Genomic DNA, 22,260 nt, shown 5'->3' on the forward strand with positions numbered 1-22,260 from the left:
AAAATCATTACCCTAACCTTACAAACATCTCGGTACAATCTCCTTCAGGCTGTATAAAGTTGGCTTCAGTGTTTGATGATAATAGGCAGTAAGGATTTGTGCTCCTGTGATAGGTCAGACTAACTGAACAAAGTCAGCTTCTGGGTGAGCAATAGATCTTTAGTGCAGTTTGTCAGACTTGCTGCCTCTCTCCACCTCACCCTCCATTCACAAGGAAATGGGCTGCTTGCCAGTTTGGCAGGAGGCAAATGTGCGTGCTTGGAACATCTGCCTATTCATCTCCTCTCCTGGAATCTGCTAAACAGGAGGAAACAGCAAATTCAGAAGAAAACTTTTTACTCAATATTCAGAAAAAGATTACCAGTATGCACAATAGATACCAGACGTGACCATTTGAAGGCAGTTAGGTAGAGCTGAACGTATGGTCAGATCGGCAATGATCTTACTAAGGGCCAAATGGCCTTCTCTTACTCTTATTTATCATGTACTATGTTCTTACAAGTAAGAAGTATTACAAAGAAAAACTGGACTTCTTGTTGACAAATCCAATTCATAAATATTAGCAATACTTCAAAGGAATTCTGTGGCTATGTAGAGTACAACACAGAAGAAGCTTATTTGGCCCATCAGGTCAATAGACAATAGGTGCAGAAGTAGACCATTCGGCCCTTCGAGCCTGCACCGCCATTTTGAGATCATGGCTGATCAATTACTATCAATACCCGGTTCCTGCCTTGTCCCCATATCCCTTGATTCCCCTATCCATAAGATACCTATCTAGCTCCTTCTTGAAAGCATCCAGAGAATTGGCCTCCACTACCTTCCGAGGCAGTGCATTCCAGACCCCCACAACTCTCTGGGAGAAGAAGTTTTTCCTTAACTCTGTCCTAAATGACCTACCCTTTATTCTCAAACCATGCCCTCTGGTACTGGACTCTCCCAGCATCTGGAACATATTTCCTGCCTCTATCCTGTCCAATCCCTTAATAATCTTATATGTTTCAATCAGATCCCCTCTCAATCTCTTTAATTCCGGCGTGTACAAGCCCAGTCTCTCTAACCTCTCTGCGTAAGACAGTCTTGACATCCCAGGAATTAACCCCGTGAATCTACGCTGCACTTCCTCTACAGCCAGGATGTCCTTCCTTAACCCTGGAGACCAAAACTGTACACAATACTCCAGGTGTGGTCTCACCAGGGCTCTGTACAAATGCAAGAGGAATTCCTTGCTCTTGTACTCAATTCCCTTTGTAATAAAGGCCAACATTCCATTAGCCTTCTTCACTGCTTGCTGCACTTGCTCATTCACCTTCAGTGACTGATGAACAAGGACTCCTAGATTTCTTTGTATTTCTCCCTTACCTAACTCTATACCGTTCAGATAATAATCTGCCTTCCTGTTCTTACTCCCAAAGTGGATAACCTCACACTTATTCACATTAAACGCCATCTGCCAAGTATCTGCCCACTCACCCAGCCTATCCAAGTCACCCTGAATTCTCCTAACATCCTCATCACATGTCACCCTGCCACCCAGCTTAGTATCATCAGCAAATTTGCTGATGTTATTTTCAATGCCATCATCCAAATTGTTGACGTAAATTGTAAACAGCTGTGGTCCCAATACTGAGCCCTGTGGCACCCCACTAGTCACCACCTGCCATTCCGAGAAACACCCATTCACCACTACCCTTTGCTTTCTCTGTGCCAACCAGTTTTCTATCCATGTCAATGTCTTCCCCCCGATGCCTTGAGCTTTGATTTTACCCACCGATCTCCTATGTGGGACCTTATCAAATGCCTTCTGAAAATCGAGGTACACTACATTCACTGGATCTCCCCCCGTCTAACTTCCTGGTTACATCCTCGAAAAACTCCAACATTAGTCTTGGTAAATCCATGCTGGCTCGGCCCAATCCTATCACTGCTATCTAGATATGCCACTATTTCATCCTTAATATTGGACTCTAGCATCTTCCCCACCACCGATGTCAGGCTGACAGGTCGATAGTTCTCTGTTTTCTCCCTCCCTCCTTTTTTAAAAAGTGGGCTAACATTAGCCATTCTCCAATCCTCAGGAACTGATCCTGAATCTAAGGAACATTGGAAAATGATTACCAATGCATCCACAATTTCCAGGGCCACCTCCTTTAGTACCCTAGGATGCAGACCATCCAGACCTGGGGATTTGTCAGCCTTCAGTCCCATCAGTCTTCTCATCACTGTTTCCTTCCTAATGTCAATCTGTTTCATTTCCTCTGTTACCCTATGTCCTTGGCCCATCCATACATCTTTTGGAAGAGGACAGCGAGGCTGAGAAGAAGTGCGGCGGCGGCCATTTTCAAATTGCTTCTCAGATCGGAGTTCTGAGAGGCGGGACTGCGCAGGCGCGTGAAGGAGGCCTGGGAAGGAGGGAAGATATAAAAAGGAGAGAAGGAGTGAGGCAGTTCTCTTTTGGAAGAGGACAGCGAGGCTGAGAAGAAGTGCGGCGGCGGCCATTTTCAAATTGCTTCTCAGATCGGAGTTCTGAGAGGCGGGACTGCGCAGGCATGTGAAGGAGGCCTGGGAAGGAGGGAAGATATAAAAAGAACGCAGCCTTAAGCAGCGGGCAGCTTCGTTTGCGGGCAGCGGAGTGAGTCGGGAGCAGAGTGTAGGGCTTGGGCTCAGAGGGCTTAGGCGGAAGAGGGCACAGTAGGCTTATCTTTTAGTTCTTGTTATTTTCAGTTATTCGGGAGGTATGAGTGTGAGGGCAGCTTGTTGTTCTCGGTGTCGGATGTGGGAGATCCTGGAGTCTCCGAGCCTCCCGGACGTCCACATCTGCGCCAGGTGCGCCGAACTGCAGCTCCTGAGGGACCGAATTAGGGAACTGGAGCTGCAGCTCGATGACCTTCGCCTGGTCAGGGAGAGTGAGGAGGTGATAGAGAGGAGTTACAGGCAGGTGGTCACTCCGGGGCCACGGGAGGCAGATAGGTGGGTCACGATCAGGAAGGGGAAGGGGCAGGTACTAGAGAGTACCCCAGTGGCTGTACCCCTTGACAATAAGTACTCATGTTTGAGTACTGTTGGGGGGGACAGCCTACCTGGAGGAAGTGACAGTGGCCGGGCCTCCGGCACAGAGGACGGCCCTGTAGCTCAGAAGGGTAGGGATAGAAGAAAGAGGACCATAGTAATAGGGGACTCGATAGTCAGGGGTTCAGACAGGCGGTTCTGTGGAGGTGATCGGGAGTCCCGGATGGTAGTTTGCCTCCCTGGTGCCAGGGTCCGGGACGTTTCTGATCGCGTCCAAGATATCCTGAAGTGGGAGGGTGAGGAGCCAGAGGTCGTGGTACATGTAGGTACCAATGACATAGGTAGGAAAGGGGAAGAGGTCCTGAAACGAGAGTATAGGGAGTTAGGAAGGCAGTTCCGAAGAAGGACCGCAAAGGTAGTAATCTCGGGATTACTGCCTGTACCACGCGACAGTGAGAGTAGGAATGGAATTAGGTGGAGGATGAATGCGTGGTTGAGGGATTGGAGCAGGGGGCAGGGATTCAGGTTTCTGGATCATTGGGACCTCTTCTGGGGCAGGCGTGACCTGTTCAAGAAGGACGGGTTACACTTGAATCCTGGGGGGACCAATATCCTAGCGGGGAGGTTTGCTAGGGCTACGGGGCAGACTTTAAACTAGTAAGATGGGGGGGCGGAAATCAATTTGAGGAAACTATGGGAGAGGAGGTTAGTTCACCAGTAGAGCAAGTAAGTAGACCGTGTGTGAGGGAGGACAGGCAGGTGATGGAGGAGGGATGCGCTCAGCCCGAAGTTGTAGGGGAGAAGAAAGAAAAGGATAATAAATTTGAATGCATTGCTAGGGATGAAAAGAGAGGAGGAGGTGGAGAGTATCTTAAATGTATCTATTTTAATGCTAGGAGCATTGTAAGAAAGGTGGATGAGCTTAAAGTGTGGATTGATACATGGAATTATGATGTTGTAGCTATTAGTGAAACATGGTTGCAGGAAGGGTGTGATTAGCAACTAAATATTCCTGGATTTAGTTGCTTCAGGTGTGATAGAGTAGGAGGGGCCAGAGGAGGAGGTGTTGCATTGCTTGTCCGAGAAAATCTTATGGCGGTGCTTTGGAAGGATAGATTACAGAGCTCCTCTAGGGAGGCTATTTGGGTGGAATTGAGGAATGGGAAAGGTGTAGTAACACTGATAGGAGTGTATTATAGGCCACCTAATGGGGAGCGTGAGTTGGAAGAGCAAATGTGTAAGGAGATAGCAGATATTTGTAGTAAACACAAGGTGGTGATTGTGGGAGATTTTAATTTTCCACACATAGATTGGGAAGCTCATTCTGTAAAAGGGCTGGATGGTTTAGAGTTTGTGAAATGTGTGCAGGATAGCTTTTTGCAACAATACATAGAAGTACCGACTAGAGATGGGGCAGTGTTGGATCTCCTGTTAGGGAATGCGATAGGTCAGCTGACAGATGTATGTGTTGGGGAGCACTTCGGGTCCAGTGATCACAATAGCATTAGCTTCAATATAATTATGGAGAAGGACAGGACTGGACCTAGAGTTGAGATTTTTGATTGGAGAAAGGCTAACTTTGAGGAGATGCGCAGGGATTTAGAGAGAGTGGAATGGGTCAAGTTGTTTTATGGGAAGGATGTAATAGAGAAATGGAGGTCATTTAAGGGTGAAATTATGAGGGTACAGAATCTTTATGTTCCTGTTCGGTTGAAAGGAAAGATTAAAGGTTTGAAAGCGCCATGGTTTTCAAGGGATATTAGAAACTTGGTTCGAAAAAAGAGGGATGTCTACAATAGATATAGGCAGCATGGAGTAAAGGAATTGCTCGAGGAATATAAAGAATGTAAAAGGAAACTTAAGAAAGAGATTAGAAAAGCTAAAAGAAGTTACGAGTTTGGTTTGGCAAATAAGGTGGAAGTAAATCCGAAAGGCTTCTACAGTTATATTAAAAGCAAGAGGATAGTGAGGGATAAAATTGGTCCCTTAGAGAATCAGGGTGGTCAGCTATGTGTGGAGCCGAGGGAGATGGGAGAGATTTTGAACGATTTCTTCTCTTCGGTATTCACTAAGGAGAAGGATATCGAATGGTGTAAGGTGTGGGAAACAAGTAAGGAAGTTATGGAACCTATGACAATTAAAGAGGTGGAAGTACTGGCGCTTTTAAGAAATTTAAAAGTGGATAAATCTCCGGGTCCTGACCGGATATTCCCCAGGACCTTGAGGGAAGTTTGTGTAGAGATAGCAGGAGCTCTGACGGAGATCTTTCAGATGTCATTAGAAACAGGGATTGTGCCGGAGGATTGGCGTATTGCTCATGTGGTTCCATTGTTTAAAAAGGGTTCTCGAAGTAAGCCTGGCAATTATAGACCTGTCAGTTTGACATCAGTGGTGGGTAAATTAATGGAAAGTATTCTTAGAGATAGTATTTATAATTATCTGGATAGACAGGATCTGATTAGGAGTAGCCAGCATGGATTTGTGCGTGGAAGGTCATGTTTGACAAACCTTATTGAATTTTTTGAAGTAGTTACGAGGAATGTTGACGAGGGTAAGGCAGTGGATGTAGTCTATATGGACTTCAGCAAGGCCTTTGACAAGGTTCCACATGGAAGGTTAGTTAAGAAGGTTCAGTCGTTAGGTATTAGTGCTGGAGTAATAAAATGGATTCAACAGTGGCTAGATGGGAGATGCCAGAGAGTAGTGGTGGATAATTGTTTATCGGGATGGAGGCCGGTGACTAGCGGGGTGCCTCAGGGATCTGTTTTGGGCCCAATGTTGTTTGTAATATACATAAATGATCTGGATGATGGGGTGGTAAATTGGATTAGTAAGTATGCTGATGATACTAAGGTAGGAGGTGTTGTGGATAATGAGGTGGGTTTTCAAAGCTTGCAGGGAGATTTATGCCGGTTAGAAGAATGGGCTGAACGTTGGCAGATGGAGTTTAATGCTGAGAAGTGTGAGGTTCTACATTTTGGCAGGAATAATCCAAATAGAACATACAGGGTAAATGGTAGGGCATTGAGGAATGCAGTGGAACAGAGAGATCTAGGAATAACAGTGCATAGTTCCCTGAAGGTGGAGTCTCATGTAGATAGGGTGGTGAAGAAGGCTTTTGGAACGCTGGCCTTTATAAATCAGAGCATTGAGTACAGAAGTTGGGATGTAATGTTAAAATTGTACAAGGCATTGGTAAGGCCAAATTTGGAATATTGTGTACAGTTCTGGTCACCGAATTATAGGAAAGATATCAATAAATTAGAGAGAGTGCAGAGACGATTTACTAGGATGTTACCAGGGTTTCAGCACTTAAGTTACAGAGAAAGGTTGAACAAGTTAGGTCTCTATTCATTGGAGCGTAGAAGGTTGAGGGGGGATTTGATCGAGGTATTTAAAATGTTGAGAGGGATAGATAGAGTTGACGTGAATAGGCTGTTTCCATTGAGAGTAGGGGAGATTCAAACGAGAGGACATGATTTGAGAGTTAGGGGGCAAAAGTTTAAGGGAAACACGAGGGGGTATTTCTTTACTCAGAGAGTGATAGCTGTGTGGAATGAGCTTCCTGTAGAAGTAGTAGAGGCCAGATCAGTTGTGTCATTTAAGGTAAAATTGGATAGGTATATGGATAGGAAAGGAGTGGAGGGTTATGGGCTGAGTGCGGGTAGGTGGGACTAGGTGAGATTAAGAGTTCGGCACGGACTAGGAGGGCCGGAATGGCCTGTTTCCGTGCTGTGATTGTTATATGGTTATATGGTTATACATCTGGGAGATTGCTTGTGTCTTCCTTAGTGATAACAGATCTAAAGTACTCATTAAATTCTTCTGCCATTTCTCTGTTTCCCATAACAATTTCACCCAATTCATTCTTCAAGGGCCCAACATTGTTCCTAACTATCTTCTTTCTCTTCACATACCTAAAAATGCTTTTGCTATCTTCCTTTATATTCCTGGCTAGCTTGCGTCCGTACCTGATTTTTTCTCCCCGTATTGTCTTTTTAGTTAAGTTCTGTTCTTCCTTAAAAACTTCCCAATCATCTGTCCTCCCACTCACCTTAGCTCTGTCATACTTCCTTTTTTTTAATGCTATGCAATCTCTGACTTCCTTTTCAACCACTGTGGCCCCTTTCCCCCCTTTGAATCCTTCCTTCTCTGGGGGATGAACTGATTTTGCACCTTGTGCATTATTCCAAAGAATACCTGCCATTGCTGTTCCACTGTCTTTTCTGCTAGGCTATCCGTCCAGTCAACTTTGGCCAGCTCCTCCCTCATGGCTCCATAGTTTCCCCTGTTCAACTACAACACTGACACCTCCGAGCTGCCCTTATCCTTCTGAAATTGCAGATAAAAACATCATATTATGATCACTACCTCCTAATGGCTTCTTTACTGCAAGATCGCTTATCAAATCCTGTTCATTACGTAACACTAAATCCAGAATAGTCTTGTCCCTGGTCGGCTCTCGTACAAGCTGTTCCAAGAATGCATTCCGTAGGCACACTACAAACTCCCTATCCCGGGGTCCAGCACCAACCTGATTCTCCCAGTTCACCTGTATGTTGAAATCCCCCATAACTACTGCGAGCATCTCCCAGCAGATCAATCACATTGGTCCCATTTCCTCTACTTATAGTTAGATCATTGAACAAAGAACATAGGGCAGTGCAATACAGCCCAGACCTTTAACCTACTTGATGATAAATTCAATGCCTCTCACACACTGCCATTTGCCCTCCAATTTTCTTTCATCCATGTGTCTATCTAATAGTCTCTTAAATGTTACCACTAACTCTGGTAGTGTGTTCCAGGCATTTATCATTCTCTGTGTAAAAACTCTACCTCTGATATCTCCCCTGAAGTTTCCTCCAATCACCGTAAATGAATGTATTGGCCTTTGCTGCCTTGGGAGAAAGCCACTAGCTATCCACTCTTATAATCATAAACACCTCTATCAAGCTGCCTTTCATCCTCCCTCCCTCCAAAGAAAAAAGCACTAGCTCACTCAGCCTTTGCTCATTAGAGCTCTTCTCTAACTCAGGCACCATTGTGGTAAATCTCCTCTGCACCTTCTCCAAAGCTTCCACATCCTCCCTATAATGAGACAACTAGAAATGAACACAGTCCTCCAAGTGTGGTCAGACCAGAGCCTTACAGAGTTGCAACATTAACACTATCTCTTGTACTCTGTTCCTTGAGTACTGAAGGCCAGTACACCATATCACTTCTTAACCATCCTACCTACTTGTGTAGCAATTTGATGCACTCCTGCAACTTATTCTCTCTCACATCCTTGTCAACCGTTCTTTGATTCTTTGTTGCTTACCTACATTGAGCAGTAATTTACAGTAACCAATTAATCTACTAGCACATATTTGGGATGTGCGAAGAAACCAGGTGGAAATTCATAACAGGTAGTTCATTGAGGAGAACGTGCAAACTCCACAAATAAGGTCAGAATCAAGCCTTGGTCCCCAGAGTAGTGAGGCAGTAACACTAAATACAAGGCTGCTATTCTGACCAGATGGACTTCTTCTATTGATATGGCCAGAACATTAGCGGCATTGTGAAAAAGACCATAGTTGTTCATTTAATCCCCCGACCATTATCTTTCCACTCAGGTTATCAAAGCTGGAAATTCAGCTGAACATTATTTAATATGCCCTTATAACATACAGATATTAAAGGATTACAGATAAAATTCAGGTTACAAAATTACTTGCGAGCATATGACAGGAAACTACGTATACTGAAGTACAGAAATCTTACTGTGTTTGTTTGATTACAGGGCCGTGGAAAGGAGAGACGAATAAACATGGGAGGTTCTGCAGATGCCAGAAATCCAGCATAACACACACAAAATGCTGGAGGAACTTGGCAGGTCAGGCAGCATCTTTGGAGAGGAATAAAGAATCGATGTTCTGGGTGGGCTGGGACTCTTCATCAGGACTGGAAAGGAAGGATGAGGAAGCCAGAATAGGAAGTTTCAGAGGAAGGGATGGAATAGAAGCTGCAAAGTGCAAAGTGAGAAGTGAAACCAGGTGAGGGGACGCTGTGTGGGTGGGTAAGGTGAAATGATCGAGCTATGAGGTGAGAGGTGGAAAAGATAAAGAGCTGAAGAAGTAATCTGACAGGAGAATAAACCAGCAAATAAAAATTATAAACACTCAGATAAGAACATGAATGAAAGAAAAACTGAGAGTTTTGCGGAAGGGAAGTATTAAATTGATCTTGGAATAGGTCAAAAGGACAGCCCAACATTATGGGCTGAAGGATCACTAAACTGCTTTATGTTCCCAAGTCACTTTGATTTCAGAAGACATTTGATAGTGATCCTCTAAAAGATTTCTAAAGGAAATTTTGTCTGGAGAATGAACTATTGGTTGCTTTTACAGCATTGTAATAGTAAAGGAAAATATGCTAATTGAGTCATAGAACACTACAGTACAGAAAACAGGCCCAATTGGCCCATGGTTTTGTGTAGCTCTATAAATTCAACAGAATACTTCAATATTATGTTTCAACATACAAGCAGGAGAAATAGAAACACCAGTCAGTCATGATCATCAGAATCGGGTTTAATATCACTGGCATATGGAAAAATCTGCTGTTTTGTGGCAGCAGTACAGTGCAATACATAATAGTAAAAAAATTACAAATTACAATAAGAAAACTCTATAGTGGATTCCAGTTAATTGGATCATTGGTTAAATGGGGCAGCTGCTTACTTGGGATAACTCTTAAAGAACAAAAAGAAATAAGAAAATGCCTGGGATTCCATTCATTTATTTGGGACAATATGCCACTTAATTGTGGTAGGAGACTGTTGCCGAACTGCTGCTAACTAGCATCAGTTGTGTGGTCATTAGACACGACATCGTGCTTAGAGAGAGCAGTTTTTAAATACTGTCAGTTGCATGTGTTTATGTTCAAAAAACAGTGACTTTTGTCACTGACAGTTGGCAAGAAGTAAGCAGTGAGAAAATTCAGAACTGTTTGCTGACTGCAGTTTCAAACATTCAGACTTAGAAATGCCAGAAACGGCTGCAAGTGAAAATTAGGAACTATGAAGAATTTGAAGGTCTCAGCAATCATCTTGAATGTTATCTTTGCTCACCTCAGCTCTCATCTGTGGCTCCAATTAGCTGTTTCATGTGATAGCGGTCACACCCAGTTCACCACTTCAATGGCTGGACTAAACCAGATGAGGGTAGCTGGTGGGTCTCGTACCCCAGTGGGATAGGGACATGCCTGTCATAGCATGTGAGGTCAGCTCTGGCAGACTAGGTGGATGAGATCTACAGAGAGATCCAATGGCCAGTAAAGTGGTTTGGTAATGGTATGTGAAGAGCGAATCACATGACAAGACACAGACACATGACAAGACACATGTGAAGAAGTCATGGCCATCAACTGTAACCAGGGAAGCCCCCAGTTGTGACATCTACTCATCCCACCGGCCTCTGGCTTTCGAGGTCGAGAGAATAGAACTACCCCGGTGCAAAGGCTTTTCCATTTTAAAAATTCTCCTGCACAGGTTTTCTGTCATTGTCAGATAAAATGGACAACCAGCAGTAGTTCTGGAAGTTCTAATTTGTTCTGTATTTCCTGTAAATACATAATTTGTTACTCAGTTAAATTGCAGTTTGTCCTGTTTACAGATTTTTAAATCTTTCCATGAAACTTTGGCTAATTGGGGCAGCTGTTTAATTGAGCCACAATGCACTGGTCCCGATGTGTTTCAATTCACCGGAGTCCATTGGAAAATTTAAAAAATTAAATAAGTAGTGCAAAAAGAGAGCAAAAAGAAAATAAAAAAATATTGAACTAGAGTATGTGGGTTCGTTGGCCATTCAGAAATCTGATGGTTGAGGGAAAGAACCAGTTCCCAAAATGTTAATTGTGTGTGTTCAGGATCCTCTAACTCCTTCTTGATGGTAGGAATGAGAAGAGGGCATGTCCTGGGTCATGGGGTCTTTAATGAAGGATGCTGTCTTCTTAAGGCATCACCTTTTGAAGGGGTCCTTGATGCTGGGGACGCTAGTACTAATGATGGAGCTAGCTGAGTCTACAACTTTCCAATGCTGAACCCTCAATAAGGACTGACGTGTATTCCCTCAATTTCCCCTTCCCGAAGTCCACCATCAATTTCTTGGTCTTACTGACATTGAGTGCAAGGTTGTTGCTATGACAACACTCATGCAGCTAATCCCTCTCGCTCCTGTATGTCTCCTTGTCACCATCTGAGATTCTGCCAACAATAGTTGCGACATAAGCAACTTTATAGATGTTATTTGAGCTGTGCCTAGCCACACAGTTGTGTGTCTAGAAAGATTAGAGCAATGAGCTATGAATGCATTCTTGAGATTGTGTTGATTGTCAGTGATTGGAGATGTTATTTCTGCTCAGCACTGACCATGGAATCCTGGTGAGGAAGTCAAGGGTCCAGTTGCAGATGGAGGTACAGAGGTTCAGGTTTTAAAGCTTATTGATTAGAGCTGCGGGTATAACTGTGTTGAATGCTGAGCTGTAACCAATAAACAGCAGCCAGAGGTAGGTATAGCCATTTTCCAGATGATCCAAGGTTGAATGGAGAGCCAGTGAGATTGCATCTGCTGTAGACCTATTGTGGTGATAGGCAAATTGCACTGAGTCTAGGTCCTTGCTTCGGCAAGAGTTGATTCTGGGCATCACCAGCCTCTCAAAGCACTTCATCACAGTATATGCGAGTGCAACTGGACAAAAGTCATTGGAGAATCTTACCCTGCTCGGCAGGGCACTGGCACGATTGTCGCATTTTCGAAGCTGGTAAGAGCCTTCAACTGTAGCAGTGAGAGACTGAATATTTCCTTGAACACTCCTGTCAGTTAGTTGGCACAGATTTTCAATGCCCTGCCAAGTACACCATCAGGGCCTGTTACCTTGCAAGGGTTCACCCTCTTAAAAGGTGCTCTGAACGTTGTCCTCTGAGAACGTTGTTCTGTCATCTCTATGACAGGGTCACCAGATTCACACAGCTGTAGTTCTATTCTCCCTTTTGCTCCTTGTACCGTCACTGCTATTCATAACTTATCTTCTACCTTTGCAACTCAGACAAAATGCTGCAGAAACTCAGAAGGGTAGGCAGCAGAAACCAGAATAAAAAGATGAGAGGACGGGGAGAAGAGCAAGCTGGTAGATGATAGGTGAGACCACATAAGAGGGAAGATAGTTGGGTGGGAGAGGGATGATGGAAGGAAATGATGTGAGAAACTAAGGGGTGATAGGTGGAAGAGTCAAAGGGCTGAATAAAAAGGAATTTGACAGGAGAGGACAGTGCAATAAAGGGAAGGAGTTGGGGAATTGGAGGCAGGTAATGGCAGGCCTGGATACCGGGGAAAAAAAGAGAAGGGATGAGAGGGCCACCAGAATGTGGAAAAGCAAAAGTTGGGGGTGATTACTGGTGGAACAGGGGGAAGCTGTTATTGTAAGTTAGAAAAATAAATTCTTGTGCCATTATGTTGAAGTCTACCCAGACTGAATATGAGAGGTTGCTCCTTCAACTGGCATTTGGCCTCAGTGTGACATTAGAAGAGGCAATGGACCTTCATATCAATCTGGGGATGGAAGATGAATTGTGATGTTTTTGCTTAATAATAGTGCTTTCCTTCATTCTTTTTATACTCAAAAGATATTTTTATTTATTTAGAAATAAAGCATGGTAAAAGGTCATTCCAACCCAAAGAGCCCACGCTTCTAAATCAACATACAAACCGAAGCGACTTTGGAATGTACAAATTCCTTATGGACAACAGCTGGATCTAACAAAACGTATCAGAATCGAATGGTATTAGGGAATGATCCTCCAGACATTTTGGGTAGTAAATTCCAAGCATTCAATAGTCTAAAAGATTCAGCATGAAGAAATTTATTTCCATCTCTGTCCTGAATGGCTGATTGCTTAAATTGAGACCATACAGAGAGACACATTCCTCCATCATCCCTATCAAACTCTGCAAGATATTTTTGGATATTTAAATGAGAACATTTCTCATTCTTCTCATGTCCAAAGAGTTTAGGCCCAGTCCGTTTAATCTGTTAATTCCCCATTTGAGGAATCAATCTAACTCTATTCTGAATGAGGAATGCACATAGAATTAAGAGCAGTTGTGGCATGCTCCTTAAGCTCATCATAGCTGGGGGTGGTAGTGTCGATAAGCTCCTACTACCTATTAAATGCTTCCAATGGTGTGCATCTCAAATAGCCTCTAACAACCAAGTCCAGCTCCTGGTCTTCATGTGTGGTTTAGCTACTATGCCCAGCGGAACTATTTTTACTGATAGGACAAGGGGCAAAGTTGGGTTACTGGTGCCTTGAAACCAGTCAGGCTCCAAGGGTAGTCATATCCGAAGGGTGGTAGTGAGGATGAGCTCCCACTGCCAAACAAATGCTCTTGAGGAAATACGGTCTGCCTCAGGAATTGCTGCTGCAGTTCTACACTGCAGTCATTGAGTCTGTCCTGTGCACCTCCATCATTGTGTGGTTTGGAGCCGCCACCAAGCAGGATAGAACCAGACTACAGCGCACAGTGAGGACTGCCGAGCGCATCATTGGAGCCTCCCTGCCCTCTATTGTGGACCTGTACTCTTCCAGGTTGAAGAAGAGGGCGGGGAACATCATAAAGGACTCCTCCCATCCTGCGCATGGACTGTTTGATCTGCTTCCGTCTGGTAGGCGCTTCAGATCCCTCCAGACTAAGACTAATAGGCACTGGAGAAGTTTTTTTCCTACTGCAGTCACTTTGCTGAACAGTTAACTGCCGGTTAACTGTCGGCTAACTATTACTTGGATTGCACTACCTGTATGTATAATCTATATTTTCATTTATATTTATCATTATTATTGTTATGAGCAGAGAGACAACATCTGCCGGAAGTAAATTCCTTCTATGTGCATAGGTACTTGGCGATTAAAGTCTGATTCTGATTCTGATTCTGATTCTGATTCATGACGTGCATCTCAAACAGCCTCTGACAACCAAGTCCAACTCCTGGCCTTCACATGTGGTATAGTTCTTATGCCCAGCGGAGCTGTTCTTACTGACAGGAGAAGGGGCAAATGCAGGCACTGGCGCCTTAAAACCAGTTGCTCTGGGCAGATGGGGCTCATTAACCATGGATAGTAGCTCATCTAGGAGAGGAAAAACTCCGATTTCAAACCTCCGCTGCCTTACAGCTATATCCGCTCATGGGAAAGGCTTTGGGTGTAAACCCCAAGGAAAAATCCAGAATCGGAGTCCCGAAGGCGGCTGACTGCTGTACCCAGCACCGGCACGGCAACTCCTGCGATGCTGCTGACACCAAACTGTATCGACTTTCATCGTTCCTTTGGACCTGTCATCAGCATGGAGAGGGGGATCCTAATGCATGGGCAACAGACGGATCTCCATATCAACTCTGCCCTGGCTTGCACCCTGGAGAAGCCACTCCCGGTGACTACCAGAAGTGCAGTACCCATGGTCGACCATGATCGACAGAGGCCACAAAACCAGTCACTTCAGGCAGATGGGACTCATAGGCCATGATTGGCAGCTCATCTAAAGAAGGAAAACTCTGATCTCAAACCTCCGCTGCCTTGCGGCTACACCCACTCATGCAGAAGGCTTCAGAAGTAATCTCCGAGGGAAAATCAGGAGCTGGAGTCCTAAGGCAGTCCCACGTTGAGTTCAATACTGATTGGTAACTGCTGTGATGTTGCTAGAGCCAAACTGTATCGGTCTCTGCCATTCCTGTTGATCCATTAGCTGTGTGAAGAAGGTGAGCTTTCGACGTGGCCAACAGCTTGCTCTCCATATTGTACTGCCCAGGCTTGATGCTGGGACGCAGCATACATGGTTGACTCCGATGAATGGAGGGCCTCGTCCTGGCATGTATAGAGGCTTATTTGGCTCATTGTATTCACATTGTCTCTGAGCAACTCATTAATTCCACCCACTGGCCCCTTCTCTGTAGTCTTGCAAATCTTTCCTCATTATTTACTTGCAGAATTCCTTGCTGAAGGTCACAATGAAACATGCCTCCACACATCTGTGAGCAATGCTTACAACATTCCAAGCGTATGCTAAGTAATAAAGTTTTTTCTCCTGTCACTAATAATTGTCTTTCCCTTTGTACTCCGTGACCTCTGGTCCTTGACCCCTTCAGTTTCTCGTTAGACTCTTTCACCAGATCCCTCAATATTATTTTATGTTTTGTTCAAATCTTCACTCTAAGAGTTCTCTTCTAAAAGAAAATATCCCAGCCTCACTCACCGTAGGACACATCATTTACTGAGCAGCATTCTTTTTCAAGCACTAAAGGGAAAGCGTAGTCCTAGTCCATGCTAAGAAATTTGGCATGTCTCCATCAACCTTTACCAATTTTTATTGATGCAGCATAGAATGCATTGTATCTGGTTGCACCACAGCTTGGTGTGGAAACTGCTCTGCTCGTAACTGCAAGAAACTGCAGGGAGTTGTGGACATAGCCCAGCACCTGACAGGAACCAGCACCCCGTCCCCACTGCCCTTCCCACCTCTATGGGTTCTGAACTATACTTCTTGCTGCCCCATTAAAGCAACCAGCATATTCAAAGATCCAACCCACCCTAAACATTCTCTTTACTGTTTGAATGTAAACAAGGGGCGGCAAGGTAGTGTAGTGGTTAGCATAACGCCTTACTGTACCGGCAACCTGAGTTCAATTCCCATCGTTGTCTGTGAGGAATCTATACATTTTCCCCTGTGACTGCATGGGTTTCCTCCAGGTGCTCCAGTTTCCTCCCACAGTCCAAACACACATGGGTTGGCAGATTAATTGGTCACTATAAATAGTCCTGTGCTTAGGCTCGGGTTAAATCAGATGTTGCCGGGCGGCACAGCTTGAAGGGATGGGAGGGCCTACTCTGCACTGTATCTCAATAAAATAAAATAAAATAAATTAAAGCCCTATCTTGGCACATGTGACAATAATGTACCAACACCAATCTCAATCCCAAAGTTACCTTAGCAACCACAAGCGTTGGGCATTCCCAGGACAGCCTGGCATTCCCAGGGCAGTACTGCACTGGAACCCCTGTCTAGGTTTAGTTCCTTACCTTCACCAACGTCACCATCACTGCTCTGACTGCCCTCACCCTCAGTCATAATACTCATCTATTGAGCCCCCAGACACTGATGTGTCTCTCCGGAGGATCAGACAGCGCAGGCTCCCAACGTGCCTTCCCCACCACTCCTACGCATCCACCGACGTCCGTCTCTCCACTATCTGGATATTCATCACTCGATGGCCATTCTCCTGCCCATTCATAGTAGCATAGGAACTCAGCAGCTATGGAGAGGAGTAAACAGTTGATCTTTTGGGCCAAGATTGTTTATCAGGACTGGAAAGGAAGGGAAGAAGAAGCCAGAATGAGAAAGTATGGGGTGGGGGGGGGGAGGGAGAGAAGGGGAAGGAATACAAGCAGGCAGGAGGTAGGTGGCTGGGGAGAGTGGTTATGAAGTAAGAAGCTGGGAGGTGATAGGTGGAACAAAATGAAAGACTGAAGAAGAAGGAATCTGATCGGAGAAGAGAGTGGATTATGGGAGAAAGGGAAGGAGGAGCGGCAATAGAGGGAGGTGAGGCAGGTGAGGAGAAGAGAAGGGGTAAAAGGGAAGCCAGAATGAGGAATGGGAAGAGAGATGGGGGAAGGGAGAGAAATTACCGGAAGTTAGAGAAATTGATGTTTAAGCCATCAGGATGGAGGTTACACAGAAAGAATATGAGGTGTTGTTCCTCTGACCTGAGAGTGGCCTCATCGTGGCTGTAGAGGAGGCCATGGATCAACATGTTGGAATGGGAATAAGAACAGAATTAAAATGGTTGGCCATTGGGAAATCCTGCATGTAGTGGATGAGGCAGAGGTGCTCAACGAAGCAGTCCCCCAATCTATGTCATGTCTCAATGATGTAGAGGCCTGCCCATCCATCAGCTTCCATGCACCCCACTGTCTACTTCCTCCCAATCATAGCACAGGACTGAACGGCCCTGTGGTCACCATCCCTGACTCTTTTCCTGTGAATCTGTCTGTGGAAGTGGGTACTTGCCAGCAATTATTGTTAAAGGAAACATCCAGTTGAAGATTACAACATTTATAATGTAGCCAACAATAACCTGACTGTATTCTTTTCCACAGATGCTGCCTGGCCTGCTGAGTTCTTCCAGCATCTTGTGTGTATCGCTAACAATGATGACTGCTGTTTGGCGGCTAGTTGGGTAATAAGTGGACTGCATGCACCAGTATTTCTCAACCATTCAAAATGGTAAATTCATTTATGAGATTTGAAACAGATTTTGCAGTAAATATCAGAGAGCTGGTAGAAGATTATAGACTTGTTTAGAAAAAACAGATGTTACACAACAAAACGGCCTCTTTAAACATCTTGTTTGCTTTCATGGAAGACTCCACAAAAACTCAAAAATAGTGGACAATTGCGATGGTTAAGGATTGGAAGAAAGTTAATAGGATTGCAAGGTGATAAATTCCCATGACCAAATAAATGACTTGCTTCCTGGGGTTTTGAAAAAGGTAGCTATGGCAACATTAGATATCAGTGTCCAAAATCCAATAGATCGTGGAATGCTTCTACAAGTTGCCAAGTAGGAAATGTATCCGTATGATTAAAAAAATTAGGTTGAGAGCAAACAGTGAATTAGGGACCCAGTAAGTACACAAGAGCAAGAATTTTGTAATCTACAGAACTATGTAAAGGTATTAGACACACACACATGTATATATATATTTGCACAATATCTGTAGTAATTTTATGTATTGCACTGGCCACAAAAAAATCAAAATTCATGACATAAATGAGTGATGATAAACCTGATTCTGATATGGGTCTCTATTGTGAACTGAGAGTGGGAAGAGGGCAGTGAGAGGGGAATCATGGTTGTGCAAAGGGGGAGGCAAAAGGAGGGAGCGTCAGACACCAGAGACACATGATCAGTAAACCAATTGCTTGGAATCAAATGACATTGCCTGGTGTCTCAGCGTTGGATGTGTCTGCACCCCCACCAACCCCCACCACTGGCACACCTTCTCTGCCACCTGTCCCACAACCCCCCTGGTGGCACTCCACTCTCATCATTCCCAACTTCCTTTGCTCCCACCGGCTTCACAAACTCACTGTCTGCTCCAAGTTGACAAATACTGCACTTTTCGTTAACTTTTACACTTTATTCCGCATTGTTATTGTTTTACCTTTTTCTTGCTCAATGCACTGTTCGATGATTTGATCTCTATAAACAGTATGCAAGTGAAGCTTTTTATGTGGCTTTGTACATGTGACAGTAGTAAACCAATACCAATACCAAGTCAATAGAATATCAGAAAATAATGTCCTGGTGTTAGATGAGAAAAGTGGAACTAAGGTAAATGATCAGCTATCATCTTACTGAGTGGTAAAGCAGACACAAGGGACTGAATGGCCTGCTCCTGATTTACACATATTGGTTCTCACAGACTGCTTTGTCATTACTTAATAGAGTTTGTCTCGTACTTTTTTTGGCCAACAAAGAAAATATTTAGAATCTGGAACTTGCTTGTGCTGATCTTGTACCAAACAAGCAGTAGTCTAAGTACGCATATTGACCACTCACTAATTTGAAAGAACATCCCAAATTATTCTATAACAACCATCAATTGAGCTGGGTTCAAGTGCCATTTTATTCTAATTGGTGAGATCGTTAAGCTCCAAAAGCATACCCACTGAAGGTCTAGTATCGATTTCACCAGGATCAAATCTTCAGGTTTGTAAAATGCAAGTTCAAGAGCAAACGAACAATGAAGCTGCAATCATACAGTTACCCCCGAAATCCCAACTCGGATGAAGGGTCATTGACCTGACGTGCTAACTCTGTTTATTCTCTCTATCTTGCCTGCTGAGCATTTCCAAAATTTCCATTTTTATTTCCGATTTCTAGCATCTGCAGTTTATTTACTTTTCATGGGGTGGGCTGGTAGCACAGCAGGTTACCACAATGCTGTGATTGTCAGGCTGGGAAGTGACGGCCTGTAATGAGGATTAATGTGCCTCTTTGTCCTTGACCTTGCCTGATATTTTACAACTTACTTCCGTATTTTCCACATGCCCACCAACCTCTCTCCATACTTATATAGAATGATATTTCTGAAAATGCAGCTGCCTACTCTTGTTTTGCTTGTATGGAAGGTCATTTGTATGTTGGCTCCTTGTGTTAACCTAGTGGATACCATTTCCAATTTAGATGGAGCAAAAAAAAATCTACCATACTGTAAAACAACCAGGAAAGGTTGAAGGCACACAACATTCAATAGAATGTATTTATTTTTTACTCAGAGATACAACATGGAGTAGACCCTTCTGACTTTTCAGGCTGCATTACCCCAGCAACCCTGACAAGGCCCGATTTCAACCCTAATCTAATCAAAGGCAATTTGCAATGAACATTTAACCTATACTATATGTCTTTGGACTGTGGGATGAAATTAGAACACCCGGGGAAAACCCATGCATTCCCCAGGGAGTCCGTACAGACTCCTTACAACTTATTTTCTGCTGCTTATCTATTTAATACTGTCTTTCTATTACTGTCTTGTTTTTATCTACCACTTTGTTTGATTGCCTGAGAGGAAGCCAAACAGAGTTTCATTGTACCTATGTATAATGACAATAAAGATCATTGAATTCAATTCAATTCCTTACAGAGGACGCCAGAATTGAACTCTGAATTCCTAAATCCAGCGCTGTAATAGTGCAGCACCAGGCACTACGCTACTATGGCATCCCATCCATAAATATGTACCTCCTGTACCTGATATAATATGATATGAGTGTATGTTTGTGGTATTCTGCTGCTGTAGTTCATCCACTTCAAAGTTTGACAAGTGTGTGTTCAGGGGTGCTCTTCTTCACACCACTGATGCGATATATGGTAATTTGAGTTGCTATCACCTTCTTGTCAGTTTGAACCAATCTGGCCATTCTCCTCTGACCTTTCTCTTTAACAAGGCATTTTTGTCCACTGAACAGCTACTCACTAGATTTTTTTTTTGTTTCTTGTGATATTCTCTGTAGACCCTAGGACTGTCATGCATGAAAATCACAGGAAATCAACAGTTTCTGAGATACTCAAACCATCCTGTATGCCATCAATAGTCATTCCACAGTCAACATCACTTAGATCACATTCCTTCCCCATTCTGATGTTTTGTAACAACTGAACCTCTTGACCATGCCTACATGCTTTTATGAATTGAGTTGGTGCTACATGATTTGCTGATTAGATATTTGTATTAACAAGCAGTTTTACAGGTGTACCTAATAAGTGGCCACAGAATGTATAATCCTTGATGTGGTTTTCTTTAGCACAACTGAGAAGAATACGTTCACGACAAATATTAATCTATCTCTCCTCTTTTACATTCTGTCTTTATTTTATATTTCAATTTTAATTTGAAATCTGGTGTCTTGGGGTTTGAACATTATATATCATGTTGATGGGTGATTTCTCCCACCTGCAATGATTTTAATTAGCACCTCCTCCTCTGAGTTTCTGCAATACACTGCTTGCCCTATGACTACAAATTGGTAAACCGGAGAACTAAGTTTAAATCCTGGCCATTTAAAGACAATTAAGGTTCTGATAGTGATAACAACGGACAAATTGTCATGAAACATAAATGGTCTGTACATGTTAGTAAAAGAGAGAAATCTGAGATATAGCTGAAAAGTGACTCTGGATTCACAAATTGTAGTTAGCTCTTCCCTGAATCCAGATTGAAGGAGGAGGCGACAATCAGAGCTGGATAACAAAGCCCACAGACTGTAGATGAGTGAAAATGGCTTTGCCATTGTCAGGAACCACATGCCCAGGCTCTTATCTCCATGCGCCCCCCCCCAAATGTTCTCTGCTTTCCCCCCACATGAGAGGGTCTCTGGAGATGACTGACCATTGGTTACATGATATAGGATTAGAATTAGTCCATTCGACCAATCATACTGCAAAAACAGAAAGCTATGTTTCTCAATCCAGAGATATTACACATTGTACAGCCACAGCTGACCTTTCTGTATTATGATCCTTGCAAATATGTTGCATTGTAAAATCAGTGGCCAGACATGTTTGCATTACTTACTGGGTTCTCAAGGTGAAAGCAGCACTGGTAATAGAGGTAGGGAGGTTGAGGCCTTTGGTGATTTCGCGCCAGATCTTTTTATTGATGACTTCCACTAAGCCGCCTTTTTCAGTGACAAGCTTGTACAGACTGTACAGATCTAACACCTGCTTAGCCATGATGGGAATCCGATTCACTGGAGTCCCTGTGTAAATGAAAAAAATATCCACAATCAATTACATTAGCTTCAACAAATCGACAGACATCCCACAGTTATAGGCTAATTAATTTGACTAGGTAAAACACCTAATTGTTCACTTTCTGTCAAAAAGAGAAAAAAATATTCACTCCTCTTCCCAATGTATTGATGTTACAGAGATAATAAATCAAAGAATTTCTGCTGTGTTCACTTTAAAATAACTTTTAAAAGGGAGCAGATACTTAATATTATTGGAAAAAGCAAAGTGAAAGGTCATGGATCAAGGTTCACCAAATCACAGAAGAATGGGAGGTAAAATCAACCAAGAAGTGATTTGGAAATAGAAATCTTCGAATATTTGTTGAAAAAAAGAAAGAAAAGAGTGAACGAGAGAGAGAAAGAAAGAGAAAAAGTGTGAAAAGGAGAGAGAAAGAGTGAGTGAGAGAGAGAAAGATAGATAGATAGATAGATAGATACAGAGACCAGGCCAAATGTTACCAGGCATTTAGTTATATACTTTGCTTCAATCATTGTTGGATCATTTATTTTCTGAAAATTATTATCCAGGTGTCCCCTGTATTACGGGAGGTGGGAGGCTTGCATTCCTAAAAACAAACCCTATCTATTTTATGATTTACTGTCATGTGAAACCATATCAACTGCACGTGTCAAGAAACAGAAATTGGAAAACAAGTCTGTCCACTTTTCACTCTCCACTGACCTCCCTCTTGGTACTTATCACTGCAGCTGGGACAAGTGCTACACCTGTCCCAAAGCCTCCACCCTCACCACCATTCAAGGCCTCAAACAGTCCTTCTAGGTGAGGTGACACTTCACCTGCAAGTCTTTCAGGGTCATCTATTGTATCCGGTACTCCAGTGCGGCCTCCTCTACATCAGTG

At 43.5% G+C, this 22,260-nt stretch overlaps 1 protein-coding gene across 1 annotated transcript in view; it reads right to left on the bottom strand.

Annotated features, from left to right (window-relative positions):
• The window catches only part of arid3c (AT rich interactive domain 3C (BRIGHT-like)), a 544,829-nt gene that overhangs the window by 42,653 nt on the left and 479,916 nt on the right, over positions 1-22,260 (bottom strand). The window contains exon 4 of the mRNA XM_073065285.1: positions 21,182-21,365. Coding sequence (XP_072921386.1) covers positions 21,182-21,365 — 184 coding nt within the window. The remainder of the gene's footprint in view (positions 1-21,181; positions 21,366-22,260) is intronic.

The sequence above is a fragment of the Hemitrygon akajei genome, chromosome 13 (assembly GCF_048418815.1).
Source record: "Hemitrygon akajei chromosome 13, sHemAka1.3, whole genome shotgun sequence".
Taxonomy (NCBI): Eukaryota; Metazoa; Chordata; class Chondrichthyes; order Myliobatiformes; family Dasyatidae; genus Hemitrygon; species Hemitrygon akajei.